We start from the raw sequence: 22,040 nt of genomic DNA on the forward strand, positions 1-22,040 counted from the left end.
TTACATGATGACTAAGTGCCCACATTAATTCACTTTTCAGCTGTGAAAAAGCACTGTGGGAAAATACAAACGCATGCAATAAACAGAGCCAATCAGGAGTATTACAAAATATACTCCACTATTACCCACCACTGGCTGTGTCGTATTAGACTGCAACTTAATATTGCTTGACATGCACATTGATTACATTAAATTGTACTAGATTAATTGTAATGGGCTCTAAATTATTAACACTCAAACAATACATTTTCAGGATGAAGAAAAAAGTTGTTGTCCTTAAGTTAACTATTGCATATAAGGCTGTATAAGGGAGCATTAGCACACCAATTAGAGCACTGCAGTCCTATGCATTTACTGGCGTGCTTATACATACAAAGGCTGTACGCAGAACCACCAAGAAAAATGAATATACTTATTATATTCACATCTGAATTGGAAATTCAAATATAAGCTTACAAACAGTACATACAAGGTTCTTACCAGTATTTCACTAAGATCTTTCTGGCAAACAAGCAGATGCCCAGACGCTGTGAGTGATTCTGAATAAACAATGTCACAAGGCTGCAGAATGCGCTTTTCTATGGAAAATAAAGATCAGAGTAAAAAGAAAATCCAAACTAATGTCAAGCCCATTCTGCTTCAGACTGTTGGGCCTTGAACTGTGTAAAGTTTGCAGCACCCTATAGAATTAACTAATGTTGCTTCATAAAGTCGAATGAAACCCGCTGAAGAATGTTTAGTTAACATATTGAATTATATACCACTTAGTAGTTTTTCCATTTACTTAACAAAAAACTGACAAAAATTGAAAAATGTGTAATTTTGAAATCTAACATGAAATATTGTACTACTGTTATGGCTTCTGGCAGACTTTTGCATTATCATTTTGTAGTTTCTTTGATTACATGATGTTAAATAAAATACCTAAATTGTATTTATACAGTGCCTATAGAAAGTATTCACCCCCCTTGGACATTTTTACATTTTGTTGTGTTACAACCCGAAACCTTGATGCATTTAAATGTGAGTTTTTTCTCCTTTGATTTATACAACCTACTTAACAGTTTGAAGAGACAACAGAAATTTTATTGTGTAACAACAGTTAATGAAAAATAAAAAAAAACTGAAATGTCTTGGTTAGATAAGTATTCACCACCCTGAGTCAAGACTTGGTAGAACCACCTTTGGTAGCAATTACGGCTATGAGTCTTTTGGGGTAAGTCTCTACTAGGGTTGCACATCTTCCCAGTCCCTGCCGATGAAAAGCATCCCCATAGCATGATGCTGCCACCACCATGCCTCACAGTATGGATGGTGTTATTTCGGTGATGTGCTGTGTTGGGTTTGCGCCAAACATAACGCTTTGCATTTAGGCCAAATATTTCAATTTTTGTTTCATCGGAACACAGAATCCAAGCTGGACTTTACATGGGCTTTTTTCAGAAATGGCTTCCTTCTTGCCACTCTTCCATACAGGCCAGATTTGTGGAGTACCTCAGCTATTGTTGACACATGGACAGTTTCTCCTATCTCAGCCAAGGAACGCTGTACGTCTTTCAGAGCTGTCATTGGCCTCTTGGTGGCTACTCTGACCAATGCCCTTCTTACCCAGCTGCTCAGTTTGGGAGAACGGCCTGCTCTATGCAGATTCTGGGTGTTGCCATATACCTTCCACTTCTTAATGATTGACTTGACTGTGCTCCAGGGATATTCAATGCCTTTGAAATCTATTTATACCCCTCCCATGATCTGTGCCTTTCCACAGCTTTATCCCGGAGTAGTTTTGAAGATCCTGGGTATCTTCATGGTAGTATCTTAGCTTTGAATGCACTACCCAACTGTGGGACCTTACAGAGACAGGTGTATTTAATCTGAAATCATGTGAACCACTTTTAGTGCACGCAGATGGACTCCGTCTGTATGAATTCTGAAGGCAAATGGTTGCATCTGAACTTATTTAGGAGTGTCACAGCACACACTGAAAGTGTTGAGTAGTTTGTGTAAATCAAAGGGAAAAAAAATCCCATTTAAATGCATCAAGATTTCAGGTTGTAAGACAACAAACTGTGAAAATGTCCAAGGGGGGGGGGGGGGGGGGGGGGGGGGGGAATACTTCCTACAGGCAGTGTAAAGCTGTTAATTACAAAACAATGCAACTTGTTTTTGCCTTCATATCTTGACTGAGCCTGATTCTGTTTAGCCTTATTTTTATTTCAAACAGAGCTGACAAATTACATGAATTGCTCATCCCGTTGTGTTTTTGTTAGAGTTGTCCCGACGGATTTTCTTTTCAGCATAACATACCCAGCATGAAGTCTGATAGCAAGTCCACACTTAAAATCTCCTTGAATTGTAGCAAAGGAAAATATGATCGTAAACCCAGTTTGTAATGAGAAATTTTCTGTTTACTAGGATGCAGAGACAGCTTAACTACTAATTATCATTTAAAGGGAAGTAGAGATTTGGAAAATAAAAACAAAAAGTTCAAGCCCTACATGTGTGTGACACAAAGTCCCCCCAGTTCCTCTTGGTTCATTAAATTACCTCCAGGGAAGGTCACTGTCACCAGCACCAGCTCCTCTTCTGCATACTCCATCGCCTCAGCCACCGCTTTGAGCACCTCCTGGGCAGTGGCAGACAGGCTGGTCATGACACTCAGGTACGAGTGGTTGGTAATGTACACCCGGCAGAACACTGACAGGAGAGAAAAAGAACTGGGGAAAACCTGTTCCACACACATCCGTCTCCCTCCAGCCCCTGCACAACTCAATAGTGAGCTTTGTAATCATGATTGCTTTCCACAGAGTGCCCTGTTGGGGATGGGCTTGATGGACCAATTCAAATCAATAGCCTCCAGCAGCAGCTAATCTTCAGCAAAGCACAACGTTTATCAGCAGAGCAGGAAGCAGGGTGACCTCAAGTCTAATGGGATTCGGCTCTGCGAGCTACAAGAACCGCCGAGCTCCCGTTGTGGATTCTACATTTCCACATGATTAAACAAACACGGGCACTCGTTTTGCATCAATATGCAGAGCACCGGGGGGACCTAATGCTGTATGCAGATGTAGGGCTTACTATTTCATTACCACATACTAGCAATCATTTATTTCTGAAAAAAAAAAATAAAGCAGAATTTAAATTTAACTCTAGTAACACCAAATACTTTTATGACTACACACGCCAAACACTACTAGTTTACATCCTCACTGGAGATGTATATATATATATATATATATATATATATATATATATATATATATATATATACACACATATATATATATATATACACACACACACACACATACATACATACATACATACTGAGGTATATATACGGTAGCTCCATTGGTAGTTACCAGTGATTGTGCAGGTTTGGCATAACTATGTATTTAATCCAAACTAACATTGCTCTTTTTTTCCCCCCAATCTCAAACACAATCAATGGCATACATTCAGTTATTAAGTTTGTAATGAATGAGTAATGAAATCCTACCCCTGTGCAGCTGAGACGTAAATCTATCTATTTCTTTATGCCTATGATGGAGCATTAAGTGAGAAGACAGCCCAGCCCACATGTGCCAGTGATTGAGTTAGAAAAGAGAAAGTATTAAACATATTGGCTTGGAATACATGACGCAGCCCTTGGTTCAGCATGCTTTGACATTTTGTACTGCTTCAGTGTGCTGCCTATAGAAACTTGTGTGCTGACACCTGCAGCTGTTTATAGTAAAACTTCTTTAGAAGAACATGATTGTGCTGTAAGAGCTATAAAGTACATAACATATATAAACATTTAACCTTTAACATGTTTCATCTAAAAGGCCCCAGATTTTATAACCTACCTTCCTTTGTCTCATTATGTTCCCCTCTGTGCTGGAGCCAATTCTCTTTCAAGCTGAACTGGTGGAAGACGGCTTTATTCTGTATCAAGGAACAGAAAACATTGGAAGTGCAGCTTACACCTTCTTATTGTTTATTAACCCTTTAACACAAACTGGCACCTGTGAAGCAAGCTTTCCACAGGAAAGCTGAGCAGGACAATGGCTGGCTGTGGAGTGGTGTTGTGCAGTAGAGCGTGAAATACATACAGTACAGAGCGGTCAACGCTACTTTCTTTCAGAAGTTTGATTTACCAAGAACAGCCTAACTCGAATAATGGGATCTATCCAATCTAATAGGTAGCAGACTCATTTTTATTGAATGACCTAAGAATGATACATGCCCTGTGTGATCATATCACAGCCATGCCCACTCTGTTTTTCACATTTTACTACATGGCTGCATTTGCATTACATTTTGAAATAGCTGTACTTCAGCTTATCCTTCAGGGAAATACAAACACATACACTGCTTTTTAAATATTTACATAACTGCTTGAAATGAAAGAATTTTAAGGGGAATGATCACTCATCAAGCTGCTTTAAGGCTACATACTCAGGAATGGCACAAGCTATTAGAAATACAGACTTAACTATTACCTTTCTGTGTGGTGAGTATTCATCAACAGTGCTGAAAAAAAACAGAAATACTTTACAGCTATGCTGAAAGGCATTTACAGTACACATTTTACTATAAAGTACCATCATATAGATTAATCGCATAGTGACAGGAGGTGTTCTTCACCTGTGTAATAATTCTTTGTTTGTTTTGTTTTGATTCTAGATGTCATTTATTTTCTTCAGAAGCAGTAGTAATATAATCCAGTGACACTCAAATTACAATCCCCAGTTTAGAATTACACAAAGGGAAACTAACAGTGTAACCATGTTGTGCTTTTACTATGGTCCCTCCCGCCACCCTACCTTTTTTTCTGATTTCTAATAATAACAAAGTGTGTGTACTGCAACTTAAAACCTCTCGTGACTTTCTAAATTGCCTCTCTTTAAGGTCACAAAGCCCCTCCAGACGGTGCTGGTAAGAATCTTCCGCCAGATGGGACTGGGGTAGGATAAGTGACTGAGGTCATGTGGATAACAGCAACATGCTACAGTATTTAATCTGACACAGCTTGACACACCTGTCAGGGAAGCTGTGTTCAGACTTACATATTGCATGCAGAACTTGAATGCCTGTTTTTTATTAGTATTATTTAAAGTGAGGGTCCACACACAATCCCAATGTAAAGATCTCTCAGGCTCTCCATTGTCACTTGCTGTTTCCGGTGCATGCAGCTGTTTTGAAGCTGTGGAGACAGAGCCCTGCTGTATTGCTGCTGTGAGCTCCTGTGGCAGTACAAGGAGGGCACTTCATGAAATAATGACGCGTTTCATGAAGAACTCAGCCCTGGCGCTGCCTTTAAAAACCCTTTTGCCTCTGGATAGGAAGCAAAATCAAGTGATCTCCGTATTACATGAAATTTGACTTTGGGAACATTTTCACATTTATAACAATTTGATTATTACTCACGACTAAATACAGTGTTGACACTATCAATGTCAATGTCAGTGTGTTTCAAAGCACCAGTGACACATATCCATAAAAACATGATAGGAGGACTCACAAATAAAGGATAAGACACAAGACATCTGGACAGAAGGCAGTAATCATGGAAGGATGACCACATTTCAAGAACCTACATTGCCTCACACTGCACTGATGGTTTTGTAACAGGTCTTTCACATGTTTGTGGTTTTGGATACTCACTGCCTGCGATGAATTCGAAGGAGCTTTTGGAATTCCTTCAAATCCTTTTCCAAACTTGGATATTCATAGAGGTCATCCAGCACATATCTATACAGGGTCTGAAAGAAAACGATACAATGACATATTTGTTTGTTTCTAACTGAATATAAGTATGCTCAGTCGCTATTTAAAATAAAATTGTGAACACACGTGTTCACTGCAGAGGGTAAAAAAAAAAAAATCTAAAACCATCTAGAAATGACAAAGTGCATAAAACAGAACAATGCAAGAGGGCACTCGTGTGGAGTTTTCATATCGTCAAACCCAGTAGACTGACTATGAGGAAAAGCTCCGCCCTAACATAGCACTTTGCTTCCATATATCTATGGCTGAGTGGTAGAACTTCATAACTACAAAATGTCTCAAATTCCCCAAAATTAAGAAACATCTGGACGGCTGATTTATGTTTGGGTATAAACATTCATATCTTAAAAGAATATTTTTTGATAGTTATGAAGTTCTTGCACTCAGCCAGCAACATCATCTTTATATAGAGTTACTTCCTTATAACATGTTGTATAAAATGCTAAGACTTGTCTTAGCTTAGCATGGTTTAGTATATGGGTTTACCCAATAAATCAATGTGTCTCATTTGCCTGAGAGCATGCTATGTCTACCTTTGATAGAATGATCTCAGCCTCCAGAATGCAGATGATTGCACAGTAAAGGGCTGCTAGTATCAGACTCTTCAGACTCACAAATAACATACATTATTAAGTCAGTTGCTGGAAGCAGTACAGTAGCACAAGTAGCAGAGGCAGAAAGATGAAAATATGAAAATTATCACCAGAAACATATGTGCCTTTTCCAGGAGAACAGTCTAAACAGCAGTCTGTTTAGATTGATATGTCATCTACTGGGGGGGGGGGGGTAATTGTATTGATTTGAAACTTGGACAACATAACAAGCACTCATCAAGGGAAATGTAGAGGGATCTTGATTCTACCTTCTTATGCTTAGGAGCCATCATGGCAGTTTTCTCTTTACCAAGCGTCTATACAATTTATACATTATTTAACATTTGTATCCTTTTTTTTTTTTTTTTTTTTTTTACCTACCTTTATAAATAATTGCACATGTTCATCCTCCCGTAACACGTCTCTGTAGAGAGCTGTCCACTGGGACACCAGGTGAAGCACCTTGCGTTTTCTGAACAGAGCGTCGGAGGTCTCTTCCTTGCCCCTGTATCTCTTAGAGCAATAGGTGAGCACAAGTCAAGGATTCTTCAGCTGAATGTTTGTCATGAGATGTGATCATATTAAAAGTAAAGAATAATAATTAGCGGTAATCGATTTTTTTTTTTTAGATTGATATTCCCTTAAACAGCTCACTTTTTCTCCACCATGGGAATACATGCAAACCCTTAAGTGGGGCAGAAATAGCAAACAGCATCAAACTCAACAGCATCTACCCCTAGGGAAGCAATCCGCTTTTACAAATCCATTAATGAATTGCCAGCCCTTGCATCAATCTAGTAATGCAGAGCTAGCCACTTGGAAGGGTTATACAACAGGGCTATGCTATTTAAACAACTTCAAAATCAGATATTAGGGTTAGCATTTATTTGGGGATTAAAAGGAGCTTATACTGTAAACACATAGTTTCTGCACCAGATGGGATTTGCCATTGCATCTCAGGGTAAAGTGCCCTTTATTTTTGCAGTAAAGTGTGTATTTCAGACCACAGACACACAAATAACTTTGCAACCCTTTTTTTGGCCTTTTCTATAAGCTGGAGTCGTCACTACCCTGCATTAGTGACAAGGCAATAGGTGGGGGCATTGTCCTTTGTCGTTGGGAGTCACAAGTAAGATATAGTGCTTAAGACTCATAATACAGTAAGATAAATTACTATATTAAGACCTTGGAAAAAGATATTGCCTCAGCAGAGCTTCACACAGGTCATTTGTTGTCATGAAAACCAGGTACGTCAGCAAGAAGTCATCCAGGAGAGTTTCTGAAACACACAAAAAAGTCCCGTTTTTTGAGAGCTTTTCTTAAGCATCAGGGTTTTCAACATACAAGCTCTACGGCTTTCAGTTACAGTTTACAAGCCTTGTCGTTTTGTTCAATAAAGGAACAGTTGTCTTTCTTAATTACATAAAAAGAAACAACCTCTTCTACCAATCAATGAGCCTGCTGATTGCCCGCTACCTGTGGATGCTTTTATCTAAATGTGGGATGTTATTGGTCTGGTTCACAGTAAACATACCTAATGGCAGAAATTACTTCTATATTTACTTGATATGCAAAAAGCACCTGTGCTGCTGATTCAAGTTGATTGAAAATGAAGACATCTGCCTCAATAATTGTTTAGTTTCTTATATGAATTTTAAAAATAGAACAGCATTGACAATTATAAACTATTTGTCAATTACCTCAGTGCTAGAGGATGCTTGATACTGAGTATTATTCTAATACATTTTTGAATATTATTGTACCCTGGTTTGAAACAAACAAAACGCACCAGTACTCATACAACTGTACTATAATAATGCCTTGAAACTTCAGCATTGTTGCTTGGTACCCATATCCCAGAGACTCTGCTCTCTCCTCCTTGTACTTGACTTCCATAAAACACATCAAAATCCCTGTCACTTCTGCTGCAGCAATCAGTAGCCACTAATTACATCCATTTTAATCAAAGACATCCAGCCACTTCACTGTTGATACTGCTATAGGATGGCACATCACTGAGGAGACGATTACTTCGTTTTTAATCCCAGGACAGTTTAATGAAAAAAGCTGCGCACACGGGGATCTTTAAAGCAAACACTGAAATATTACCACCTGGGCTTAGTGACCCCCGGGGAAATAAAAAAAAGAATAAAAGCCTCTTATGATCGTCCCAGTGCAGCTGAAAAACAGACATCCTTGCATCAGTGATTCTAAAGGAGTTCTGATTGGTGTGCTGCGGCTCCATTCTCACAGGGGCCCTTGTCTTCTGCAAAGAGACTGATTTGCAAATTTCATTTCAATCAGTGTAGTGATAAAGCTGTACAGAAAATGGTATTATTGTCAGTAATGAATTTCATATCTTGGCTTTTAGAGATCTGTAAAAAACCAAAAACTAATGGATGTTTAGTGTTGTTAATTAATGAATTCTTGCAAGGCAATTACTCGTGTCCTGAGTTATTATAAGAGGTTAATACATTGGCTTGCAACAGAGTGACTGCTCTGATTGTGGATGAAGTCAGGTATTAAATTAACGTTAAAGCAAATCTATTTCCAGAGTTTTCTGGTCAGATAATATTACTATCAAACTTTTTTCAATTTATTACCGTATACTGTTTAAAAAGAGATCCATAATCTTTGGTAATTGCATATTTGATGGTTTGAAATATTGTTCATGTAAAAAACCGTACAAAGGTTTTAAATGACACGTTTCAAACGGATATGTAATCAGTCTGTGACAGATTTTGATTAATGTGAATTCTATATAATCGTTGATTCTGTAATCATAGGTTATTTGATTAGCCTTTTTATATGTTGATTTAAAATAACCACAATGAGAAAAAGGTATACCTCCCTCAGGTATATACTGTAGCACACCTGTGCTGCTCTATGTAAATAATGCATAGTGTGGGATATTAATCTAAAAACGAAGGCTTCCACAGTGACCTCGACATAGTAGCTGAACTCTGTCTTTTCTATTATTAAATTCCTATAATAGGATATGAAGTTAATTCATTTTTAATTCACCCTTCAGATAGTTGCTTAAAAAATGATCTGCTTGAGTACCATTTTCATCCATAATTGCTCTTAATGCCTTTTACCATCTGTGGTACTCATGCTCCCAAAGAAGGGAAGGTCACCTGCACTGACCGTTATGACCCCATACAAACAACTGCCTCCATCTAATACATACAAGTCGATATCCATTTTCTTTATTGTTCTAAAAATGAACAGTAGATTAAGAACACCATAACAGCAAGGGTTATCATAAAGATTTCTTATGAGAATCTAAAACTTAATCAGCAAACATAAATCAATATGTGAATGTTCTTTCAGAGAAAATCTGATTAGATAATAGCCTTTCAAGTTCAGTATATTATTTGTGCCAGTTGTGGCAGGGATGAGGAAACATGGCACAGAAATTATTATACCAGACCTGAAGAAAATAAATAAATAAATAACATATTTCCAATTTTCCACTACGTTTGGGCAATTTCCATTTATCCTTTAGGCAGTATTTGACATGAAAGGGCTTTTAATGCACAGAGACAGGTACTGTCTTGTTATCATGTCATAGAGCCTGCCAGAAGCTTGAAGATAAACTCCTGCGGATTTTGTAGTTTTTATTTAATGGTGAAGTTCAAAGACCATCAGGAATCTTAGTAGAAAGCTTTAGGGACTAAAATCATTTGAAAAAGAAAAGAAAATGTACAGCAACAATGTAGTTAAATTCAGGTCTTTAAAATGTGCAGAATTGGATTATTCTGACAGTTTCTTACAAAAGAAAGTTGTAATTAGGTAAAATCCGCTCAATGAGTTATCCACAGTCTATATATTTGTTTACGTTTTGCTGTCTAAAATTTGTTGTCTTAAATAGAGGCTCATGTATATATATATATATATATATATATATATATATATATATATATATATATATATATATATATATATATATATATATATATATATATATATATACAGTAAATATATAAATATAATTAATTACCTGTTTTTCAAATTCTTCAATACATTCAGTGTTAAATCTTATTTAAACCTCATTATACTGATCCTTGGTGCACAGGCTACCTGAGACCCTATACTTTAAACCATTTTAATCCCCTTTTACACCCCCACCACTTTCATCACTTTGACTTTCATCTCCCTTCACCTTTTGTTTTTACTCTTTTAAACAGCTGTGTCCTTCACACACAGATGCAACATGCCCAGATTGAATCAGCCAGAAAACACTGAACAGAATGTAATCATTATTTAATGAAAACATAATCACACCACAGATAATCAAAACATATTTAAAAAGACATGAAACCACAGGTAATTAAATTAGTGAAATAAAACCCCATTAGCTTCAAATGCTTGCCCTTGAATTTCAGAGAGAAAGAGAGCCATAAAACTAAACAAAGCAATAAACCAAATTAATGAACTCCTCCCCAACTATTAACTGCAGGGTCAATCTGCCCCATTATGACAAAAGCGTCTTTATTAATTAGATCATGGAGATATCAATAAGGTTTTAATGTGTGAAAATGAGTTAATGAGCAACTACTCAGGCAAAAGCGTTCTTTCCATCCTTTTGCACCTTTTTATTTGCTAGTTTACAAGCTATACCCTAGGACATGGACAGAAGGATATTTAACTCATGCTGTTAGTGTCTGCTGTGAAGAATGGGAACCTGGGCACATATGTGGGATCTTCGCTCCTGGATCAGCAAGTCAAAGATGTGAACCCTAACTATAGGAGAGTTGGCAATGCTCCAAACACCTAGTAGTTTATGAACACTAGATTTTGGGGACACTGACCTTGGGATGTTGAAACTCTGGCAGCATAAAAAAAATAGTAAAGATGTTTACCTAGTGACACCCCAGAATAGGATTCACCTCAGCTCACCCTCAACAGGTACCCACATGGACATGCATGTTACCTGGTGGCTTTTTGCAATTACTGTATGTTCAAACACAACTACCGTAGGGCTCCAGGGTCTCATTCTCAAATCCTATTGCTGTCAAAGAGAGCAGACAGTGAAATGGGCAATATCCTGCCAAGCAGAGTATAACAGAAGCTGTCTTTCAATGCTTGATCGTTTCAAGCTTTTCCACTGGGTAGAGCAGGCCAGTTCTGAATATTTTAGCATCTATCTCAATAGCATTAAAAAGACCTAGGAGTTTATGTTGATTCAGAAATGTCTTCATCTAGACAATGTAGGGAAGCTATAAAAAAGGCCAACAAGATGCTCAGATATATTGTGAAAAGTGTTGAATCTAAATCAAGGGAAGTAATGTTAAAACTGTACAATGCATTAGTAAGACCTCATCTTGAATATTGCGTTCAGTTCTGGTCACCTCGCTACAAAAAGGATATTGATGATCTAGAAAGAGTGCAATGAAGAGCGACCAGAATTATTCCAGGTTTGAAAGGCATGTCATATGCAGACAGGCTAAAAGAATTGAATCTATTCAGTCTTGAACAAAGAAGACTATGCAGCGATCTGATTCAAGCATTCAAAATTCAAAAGGTACTGACAATGTCGACCCAAGGGACTTTTTCGACCTGAAAAAAGAAACATGGACCAGGGGTCACAAATGGAGATTAGACAAAGGGGCATTCAGAACAGAAAATAGGAGGCACTTTTTTACACAGAGAATCGTGAGGGTCTGGAACCAACTCCCCAGTAATGTTGTTGAAGCTGACACCCTGGGATCCTTCAAGAAGCTGCTTGATGAGACTCTGGGATCAATAAGCTACTAACAATCAAACGAGCAAGATAGGCCGAATGGCCTCCTCTCGTTTGTAAACCTTCTTATATTCTTAAGTAAGAGGTGCACATTTACCAGTCTGCAGCGCTTTGGGGCTGCTATTATGGTTGACGTTTTTTGACAAATATCAAACGCAATACATGTTATGACTGTTATGTATGTGTGTTGCAGTCAAATAACTTTTCTGTAAAACTAGAAAGTAGATTTTATCTTGGTCTTTCATAATACCTGGAAATTAATAATGATCAGAGATTTTAAAAAGTACACATCAATAATATTAAAAAAATTAATATGTCACTCCACTGGAGCAACTGCATGTAACTAATCAAAACGAATAACTCTGCTTTAAGAATATTGTTCCGTGAACCACTGCTCATGAATTCAGAGAGGATATGATACATAATTACTGTATGTGCATTTGTCAATACACTATATCGTGTACAGTATCACTATCTGTCTGGAATTATTTATAGGTCGAAATTAAATAATGAAATTATTTAATTATATAATGAATTTTAACAGATTACATAAAATCATTCGTAGATTCAGTCTGATTATATGTTCTTTTGTAAATAAATATATTGTCTGTATGGAGAATCTGGCCAGAGCAGGCTGGTCCATCGGTTCCTGTGAGACTTTCCAGACACTGACATACTCGTGTGATTCACATGCAAGACACTGCTTGGTTAATTACATCTTTCCCTCCTCTTGTAATAATCACACAAGACACAAAAAAGTTCCCCTGAACCTAGCCTGAAATTCCACTTATTATAGATTCTCATGCCAGGTTGATTGCCTTCAGGCAGATTCAAAAGAATGTGGAAGACACAAAAAGCAAATGAATAACCAGATAAAAAATTACACTATTAAAAGAAAAATCCATGTTACCGAAATGCAGAACAACATTTTTTTTTTTTTTTTAATGTTTTGGAAAACTTCCAAACTTCTTCTTTAAGTTTTTCCACAATCTTTGAATAAGACTTCCAGTGAAAGCTTTATATTATATGAAACAATGGCAGTTTATGTGTTTGTGTATTAGAAGCTGGTATGTCAAGTAATGAATTAGTTCAGATAAAGACTTTTCTCTGGACTAGGACTCAAGACTTGACGAACATGTGACTTATAACACAATACTCTATAGCCTCGATTCCAGAGCACAGTCCATTGATTAGACACAAGTGTGAAGACAGTTATGGCCACTATAAATTAAAACGGACCCCACAAATCTCAAAATAGACAACTCTGTATGCAATTGATTCTGATATGTTAAAATATTGATTAGCTTATTTTGATGACCACCACAAAGTTGCGCAATGAGTCAGCTGGGATGCAAAGAATCATAGTACACAGAGACAGTGTCAGTCCAATACAGCTTTATTGGTCCATGTATGTTTATGGTCTTGACTGGTGCCATTTTTAACTCTCTCAGTCCTAACCAGCAGTTAATCCTGCTGTAAATAATGACATGACAACCACTGCTATTCTATCTGTAAATGTTAAACTACAAGTTATTCCCCTATTAATTGCTGTGGGCCTAGATTTGCAGCAGTCATTACACCTGGATAAAATAAATGATATTATTGAACTGATAGATTATTGGTTTAAACATTCCCTCAGATTTTGTTCAGTAGGACAAAAAACTGTTGTTACCAAACTGTGCTCTTTCGGGAATGCGAAGGATAAGTGGTCGTGCTGTGAAAAGCCAATGAATTTGAGCTTTGATTTAAGCATTAGCATGGATAAAGTGTCTAAGCCTGCCTCACTCTCTAATGCTCAGGGGAAGCAGTGTTTACTTACTAATAGAAAGTGACTTTGAACCTTTCAGACTGATATCCAGTCACTGCTGACAATAGCCTCAGTTCAAAAGGTTAAACTTCTAATTATGCATACATAAAGGAGAAGACCTAGAAGCTAGCTTTATCCATGCTCTCTGCTTTAAATTTTGACAAACTTCTTTTGAGCCTCACACACAATTTACCTGGATTTATCCAAGCCTGTGCCCACCCATCTTCAGCAAACAAATGCTAAAATAACACACATAACACTTTTCTTTACACAGCAGTGTATTGGCTCCAGTGTTCAGAAGAATATGATTCATGTGCAAACAGCAGAGGGAGCTAACAGGAACTATTGACTTTGCTTAATCTGCAAAGTTTTGTTTATTGTAGCGCAATTTAATGCACTGCAATAACATGTCTACTTTCCTGTAACCCTACATATTCATAACGTCCGAGTGTTCCAGTAAATGCATTTGAGTACATTGCGTTAATGATTTTCTGTAAAGATCATTACTTTCATCCACTATATGCACATGTAAAATTGTTTAACGTACAGACAGATGGATTGCATATTTCCCCAGATTCTCTTAATTGCTTGTGCTAAAAATGTCCTTGTCAAGTTTCATCACCAGTGACCTATATAGAGATAGCCTGTCAAACAGACAGACAGAAAGACAACCTCCATATACCCCAAGATTATAATACACTCAAAAGCAAGTTTCATCCCTGCCTTCATTTTATGTGACTCCAGTAGAAGACTATAAAATGACATAATGGAATTGCTGATTGATAAAAAGGATTGATAAACTGTAGCAGACATAAAAGGCTTGCACTATTCTGTTGGAAAAATCAATCTTAAGGCAACAGAATTGTCCCGGTTGAGGTGGTCACAGAGTACGTGGAAGAAGATTGTGAGAAAAAGATTATTCTCTTGTCACTGGTTGTTCTGTACTATGGCTTTCTTCAATTAAGTGCTCTAGCCCAAGCTAGATTCTTACACTCTTTGCCTAAATATCAGACACAGTCCAAGTGTAGTTATTACCAGCTTTACCAAAGCTATTGTCTGATAAGGGTTACTTAACAGAATGTCAATTAATTATAATCTGCAACTTTCCTTTCTTTTTTCACATTTTTCTTAAATAAGCATTGCAATGTAAAATCGGTTGCATTCTTTTAAAATAATAAGGCGGCCATGAATATGAATATTATAATGAACAACACTGTTGGTATCAGACATCCCCCAACATAGCTGTAAATACACCAGAGCTCTGAATCCTCAGTATATGCTAATACCATGTTCAAACTCAATAAGATTAATAAGAATTACAAGACTCAACTCAAAAATACACTGGAGCTCTGAATCCTCAGCATATAGTAATACCATGTTCAAACTCAATAAGATTAATAAGAATTACAAGACTCAACTCAAAGTTTGTATTTCAGCCTCGGGTAAACTCCTGGTTTAGTGACTTGGCAGCATTTGTAGTTTTTGGCTGGTAGGCAAGGCTGATCCGTTTGAGTAAGATTACCGATGGATTTAATATGTGCAGTCAATTCAACAGATTCATATGAGAAATGTGCACAGCTGTAGCCTGCAGGTAGAATGGCTTGTTTCATATCAAAGCTATGAGCTGTTTGCTTATGCGACTCATCGACTCAGTTGTGAAACTCCCTTCAGGTTACCATTAGGCTGGTTGAAACATTAGATTCTGTCAAGTGTAGATTGAAATGTTTTTGAATGTGCTTTAACAGAATTGGTTGTAGCGGGAGTGTGTGTGTGTGTGTATGTAATATATATATATATATATATATATATATATATATATATATATATATATATATATATATGCGATAGAACAAAACAAAAATGGTACATTGCTCTGGAGACCCAGTGTCATGAATGGTGCTGTATAGAAATGAATTTGTATTATATTGTATTGTATTCCACCATGATAAGACCACACTGTACCTTAACAACCAGTGTGGCAAGAGTGGCAATGCAGAAGCTCTGAAAGGGTTGAATAGCTGGCTCTGCAGGTGCTTCTGAACCCAGCTGCACAATCATGTTTCTTGAGGGACAGTCTAAAATATGGGTCATTCTGGATTAAGGACCTTATTACAGATCACACCCTATATACCCTGAAGGAAGGTGTATTCACGGAAGAACTGAAAGTATATCTCCAGAACAAATTAAACACCATGCCTTGCTGGCATTCCATTCTATCTTACTGACAGTGTCATGATACAGGTCAGTGTTTCCAAATGTATGTACAGACCCTGTAAATAGAGCTGACAGAATCAATACGTTTAGGAATTGCTGCAGTATGTATGTTTCCCTTTCATACTAGGATCAATACAGAACTGTAGAAGGTTGTGGTTGTGCCTTCAGTAACTTAACAAGTTTAAAATAATGGTAAACATTCACATTCACAGTAGGGATAGATGTTCAGCAGTAGGATAAAGCATTAGCCCATATCTTCATGCTTCCTTGATCAAACGCAGAAGATGACAATGTCAGATCCCGAGATAGCAGCCTTTTCAAGACCCTCAGGACAGCATGAGCTTGTGAATGCGAATCAGAAAAGGTTCTGTGGGCAACTCCAGTAGGTCTGATAATAACTGATGCAATTGTGATGACACTAGCATGTCCACAACCTTTCAATTTCACGGCACAGCTCCATGTAGGGATTAAATTATATACACGTAGTTTTTTGTTATAATAAAATAAGAGGGCAGCGTCCTGTTATGTGAGCCATTCAAAAATAATGCTGTTGATTTCTGTTTGTACTTAGTTTATGCGTCCTATACGACTTCTCTGATTCATTTTCTCTTAAATATACCCTGTAGTCTTGTTATAGTAAGTGGACAGATGCATCCCTGTGTTCAGCAATCCTTAAAAGCCCATGATAAGTCTGTTGATAATGCTGGCATTCCCATATAGAGTCATGCACAGTCTCTGAAGACAAGATAGATTTATTTTGCACGAAAAGTAGTGCAGGCAGACTCGATTGCTGAAAGGGAAAGTCCAAGACCACCCATGGTTAAGAGAACATTTGCGCTTGTGAAATAATCTGTAAGAAAACACAAAACAATTTCGCAGGTGACATTTCATTCTTCAGCCTGAAGCTTTCAAAAAGGTACCAGCCTGCTCGTCTGTCTGTCTCATTGTTTAAAACAAGGGCAAACAATATTGAATAAACAAACAGCACCTTGATATTGCAGCATTGCTGTCACTTGCCTGTGTCTTCTTTTTCTTCTAGATGACTGTATTTGTCATTACATGCAACCTTACCCTAATGTACCCAGTACACAACTCAATTGGAATATTAAATAAGCTTTCCTAGTACCGTATAAACAAATCAAATAAATACAAAGATTAAAAAAACAGAATCTATCGCACATCACATTTTTAAATAAAAATAATTGTCTTCTAATAAAGGTAGGTAAAAAATAAAACTGATAAAACAAGAAGATTGCAGCGACAAAGCTTTTTACCATGACAACAAATCCACTTACTTCCTATTAAAAAAAAGCTGGTTTCACACACCACATGTAATACAAAGTCACATGCAGACTGTTTCAAGTTGTTCTTAAAGAATGGCACTTCAATGACAGGACGGCTTACCAGTCTCTTTGTCTTGGAGTCCCTGGCTCTCGTCCAGCCGCAGGTCGCTCAGGAGGTGCTCCAGAATCTTCTCGGGGGTGCCAGACACCACCAAATACCTGTCGGAAACAACAGAGGAGTCGGCTGAGTCTTCCTCAGTAGAGGAGAGCGAGCGGCTGCTGCTCCACTCCTCTTCCTCGGTCTCCTCTCCCTCCACCTCCTCCCCATCCTCATCAATGTATCGGAAATAAGGCACGTCGAAGGTTGGCAAAGTTGCCTCCCCACTGCTGCTGTATTCTTCCTCGTCATCTTCCTCTTCTTCCTCTACCAGTGTGGCTGGGACCACCTTGCCTTCCAAATGCAGGTCAAACACCCTCAAACGGGCGCTTCCCATGATCATTGTCTCTGTTTACTGCAGCTGCTACTGTTACTGTTTCTGCTGCACAGGAGTCCCTACATGCTAGTAGAACATTCCCTTCTCTCCTGCTGCCGCTGCTGCTGCCTCAGCTCCAGCTCACTGCAAGCTGACACTCCATCTGATTGTTAAGTGTGCTGCAGTCAGTCAGTGACGGAGTGTGTGTGTGTGTGTCAGTTAGAGAAAGAGCATGAGAGGGGAAGAGAGGCAGAAAAGCACTTACCTCCTGTCTTTCTCCTCCTCCCTCCCTCCTCCCGCTGAAGCTGGAAGGGCCTGGAACTCTGATGACACCCTCTGAAGCACCAGGACATCTTGGCCTCGTTCCTTCAGACACACTCTGCTCGCTTCATCATTCTGTAGCAGACACAGGGAGAGAACGGTAGTGGTGGTGAAACAGCAGCAGTTGAAAAATCCCAGGAGCTTTTTTTTTTTTTTTTTTTACAAAACCGGTTTGAAATGCATTGCTTCAATAAGAACGTACCGAGCTGTGCAAATCTGTGGTGAAGTCCAATAGCAAAAAAACAAAAATTGACCTTCACATGAAAAAATGTTGTTTCTTTTAGACAAGAACAATGATTAGAAAATGTGTTTTTTTTTTTTTTTCTGTTTTTATATTTTCAGTTTGACATCTGTAGAAAGAAATGTATTCCTGTAGTTCTCCACAGTTCAGATAAAGAAAATCTGGACCCCACCTTTACAAATAAAAGTGTAGAAAGCAAGACCCTGAGGTCCACCCTGCCAAGGACAATGTATTTTATTAAGAGTAAAGAAGGAAAGAAATTAAATGGTTTCATGGAGGTGTGCTCCATGTATTATGTTGTGTGTAATTTATGTTTCAGTGTTCAAGACTCCTCAGAGTGGTTAATGTAATGTTTTGCTAAAAATCATGGACATTTCACATTTGTATACATTTTTTTTTAGACCAAATCCACTTGGGAAAACATGGCAACATCAGTTCCATCCAGTACAGTACATGGCTGAATACATCTGAACACATCCTCTTTCAATAAAAAAACACACTAAATCGCCCCCTCCCCACCCCCCCTCCCACCCCCCCTTATCTCTCAATAGAGAGTTGATCCTTTCCTTTACCCTGTGAATATTTAAACATTTCTCTCTGATTCTTATTTTAACTGTCCTACTGTGGTATTTTAACTGAGACTGCAGAGCATTTTAATGGTCCCTGACAAACAGTAGACTAGGGGCCACTAATGAGCCAATTAGGTTTAGGATTTTGCAGCTTATATCATGATGTACAGTAGGCACTGCATGCTTGGCTGTCTCGCTGTCCATCACGCCACTCTAGGGGCTCTTTCTATATCCCCTTCAGCTATTTCATGCATCAAATACCTCTGTCTGCTTCATTGGAAAGCAGAGGGCGGTCCACAGCTTCTTTTAAATCCCTCCCTACTTCTTTGTTCTCCTTCTGAACTATCACTACTCATAACACATTCATAATAAATCAGAGACGTCTGAATGGATGATCTCAGACACAAAGGGTCTCCAAATCAAGCTCATTGTGTATTTCAGCACATTATTCATTGATAATTATGTTTGAATGCCTTATGCTAGTGGGCATTCTTATATAAAAAACACAAAGAAAGCTTCACAGAAGGAGGATCTCGTGTTAAACCATAATGCAATGAACAATTTACAGTACATGCGTGGTGTGACATCATTCCCTGGCATGAGATGACAAGTTTTTATTACCTAACCCTTTCCTGTGTTGTTTTAAACAGATATTACAGAACCCCTTTACTTTGTGGCAACACATAATCAGTGTGCTACAGTATTAAACTACTATTAAATACATCTTGAAAATTTGTTTGAATGGAAAAATCTGGCAGCAAGGGGCATTTAAGTTAAGACTGCTTACTTGGTGGGCGCAATGTAAAAAAAAATACATACACACACACACACATCATAATGTATGTGAAAATGTCTATATAAATTGTATGTAAGCCAATATACAAAACACATTACCCTCACTGCATGATTAACTGCTAATCAATTAATCAACATATTAAACTATTGTATAGTACAGAAATAGGCAGATATAACTAGAAGTGGCTTTCCTAGAACATTGACAACTAAATATCACAAATGTAATATAATAGAGGAAATATAATATTTTAGAGTATTTTATTTCAATGGAAATCTCAAAACAGCAAGCAAAAAAAAAAAAAGATGTCAGAGTATATAATGCTAAGTCTCAATATTTAACATGTATTCCAAAATATAACGTTTTTAACAGCACTGAAAAAAAAGACAAGCTGTGAAAATGCTAAATAGTAAACAGTACCACTATGAAATGTACCTTATCATGACCTTTCCATTTCTTTTCTGGCACACTTGATAATGCTCATTACGTGCAGGGACCAAGCACAAAATACACAGAAAGAGTACTTGGAACTGCAAACACAAGTCAAAAAAGAAGTTAGAAAGGCCAAGAGAGAGATAGAAATGAGCATTGCCCAGGGGGCTAAAACCAATTAAAGTTTTTTCCAATATAAGAGAACATTCAAGGGGGAGGTAAAATGTCTAAGAGATACAAATCACAAAATCATAGACGATGAGAAAAAAATAGCAAATATATTAAATGATTACTTTTCACAAGTTTTTACAAAGGAGAATACGGACAACATGCCTCACATGTCAACCTGTTCCTATCCAGTTTTAAATAACTAGCATAACCAAGGCAGAAGTGTTAAAGGGACTAGGAGCTCTTAAAATAAACAACTCCTCTGGGCCAGCTGAGATCTTCCTAATAGTACTCAAAGAAATGAAAGAAGTTATTTACAAACTGCTAACTAAGATCATGCGACAGTCTCTTGAGACAGGGGTTATACCGACAGACTGGAGAATTGCAAACGTAATTCCAATCAACAAAAAGGGAGACAAAACCGAAACAGGCAACTACAGACCAATAAGCCTGACTTCTATTATATGGAAACTTATGGAAACTATAATAAAATTGGCAAAATGGAAAATTACCTATATGGTAACAGTATCCTGTGAGACAGTCAGCATGGCTTTAGGAAAGGGAGATCACGTCAAACTAACCTGCTTGATTTTTTTGAAGATGCAACATAAAAAATGGCTAATTCCAAAGCATATGACATGGTTTACTTAGATTTCCAGAAAGCATCTGACAAAGAGAAACCTCAAAATGGAGCGAGGTTAACCAGTGGAGTACCACAGGGATCATTAGGTGTATTAGGTCCTCTGATCTTCCTAATTTATATTAATGACTTAGATACTGGTACAGAAAGCAAACTTGTTAAATTTGCAGATGACACAAAAATACGAGTGGCAAACAAACACTGCTGAAGCAGCAAAGGTCATTCAAAATGATCTGGACAGCATTCAGAACTGGGCAGATATTTAATATAGAAAAGTGTAAGGTACTCCATGCAGGCAATAAAAATGAACATTGTAAATATGGGAGAAACTGAAATTGGAGAAGAAATCTAAGAAAAAGACCTAGGAGTTTACATTGGCTCTGAAATGTCTTCATCTAGACAATGTGAGGAAGCTATAAAAAAAAGGCCAATAAAATGCTCTTATATACAGTGCCTATAGAAAGTCTACAAGCCCTTTCAAAATGTTCACCTTTTGTTGTCTTAGTATGGAATTAAAATGCAGAAACCCTAGATGGAATTATTTTCCTGTAACTCACTGAAGCCCACTCACTGAAGCCCATTATATATATATATATATATATATATATATATATATATATATATATATATATATATATACACACACACATATATATACAACTCTGGAAAAAATTAAGAGACCACTGCAAAATTATCAGTTTCTCTGGTTTTACTATTTATAGGTATGTGTTTGGGTAAAATGAACATTTTTGTTTTATTCTATAAACTACTGACAACATTTCTCCCAAATTCCAAATAAAAATATTGTCATTTAGAGCATTTATTTGCAGAAAATGACAACTGGTCAAAATAACAAAAAAGATGCAGTGTTGTCAGACCTCGAATAATGCAAAGAAAATAAGTTCATATTCATTTTTAAACAACACAATACTAATGTTTTAACTTAGGAAGAGTTCAGAAATCAATATTTGGTGGAATAACCCTGATTTTC

At 37.4% G+C, this 22,040-nt stretch overlaps 1 protein-coding gene across 3 annotated transcripts in view; it reads right to left on the minus strand.

The window, feature by feature from the left end:
* The window catches only part of rapgef5a (Rap guanine nucleotide exchange factor (GEF) 5a), a 72,058-nt gene that overhangs the window by 9,696 nt on the left and 40,322 nt on the right, over window positions 1-22,040 (minus strand). For all 3 annotated transcript variants that reach the window (XM_041246305.1, XM_041246304.1, XM_041246306.1), the window contains 9 exons: window positions 18,151-18,281; window positions 17,534-17,631; window positions 7,563-7,641; window positions 6,744-6,888; window positions 5,647-5,744; window positions 4,482-4,512; window positions 3,846-3,924; window positions 2,545-2,694; window positions 481-578 (listed from right to left, as the gene is read on the minus strand). In XM_041246305.1, coding sequence (XP_041102239.1) covers window positions 481-578; window positions 2,545-2,694; window positions 3,846-3,924; window positions 4,482-4,512; window positions 5,647-5,744; window positions 6,744-6,888; window positions 7,563-7,641; window positions 17,534-17,631; window positions 18,151-18,281 — 909 coding nt within the window. The remainder of the gene's footprint in view (window positions 1-480; window positions 579-2,544; window positions 2,695-3,845; window positions 3,925-4,481; window positions 4,513-5,646; window positions 5,745-6,743; window positions 6,889-7,562; window positions 7,642-17,533; window positions 17,632-18,150; window positions 18,282-22,040) is intronic.

The sequence above is a fragment of the Polyodon spathula genome, chromosome 3 (assembly GCF_017654505.1).
Source record: "Polyodon spathula isolate WHYD16114869_AA chromosome 3, ASM1765450v1, whole genome shotgun sequence".
NCBI lineage: Eukaryota > Metazoa > Chordata > Actinopteri > Acipenseriformes > Polyodontidae > Polyodon > Polyodon spathula.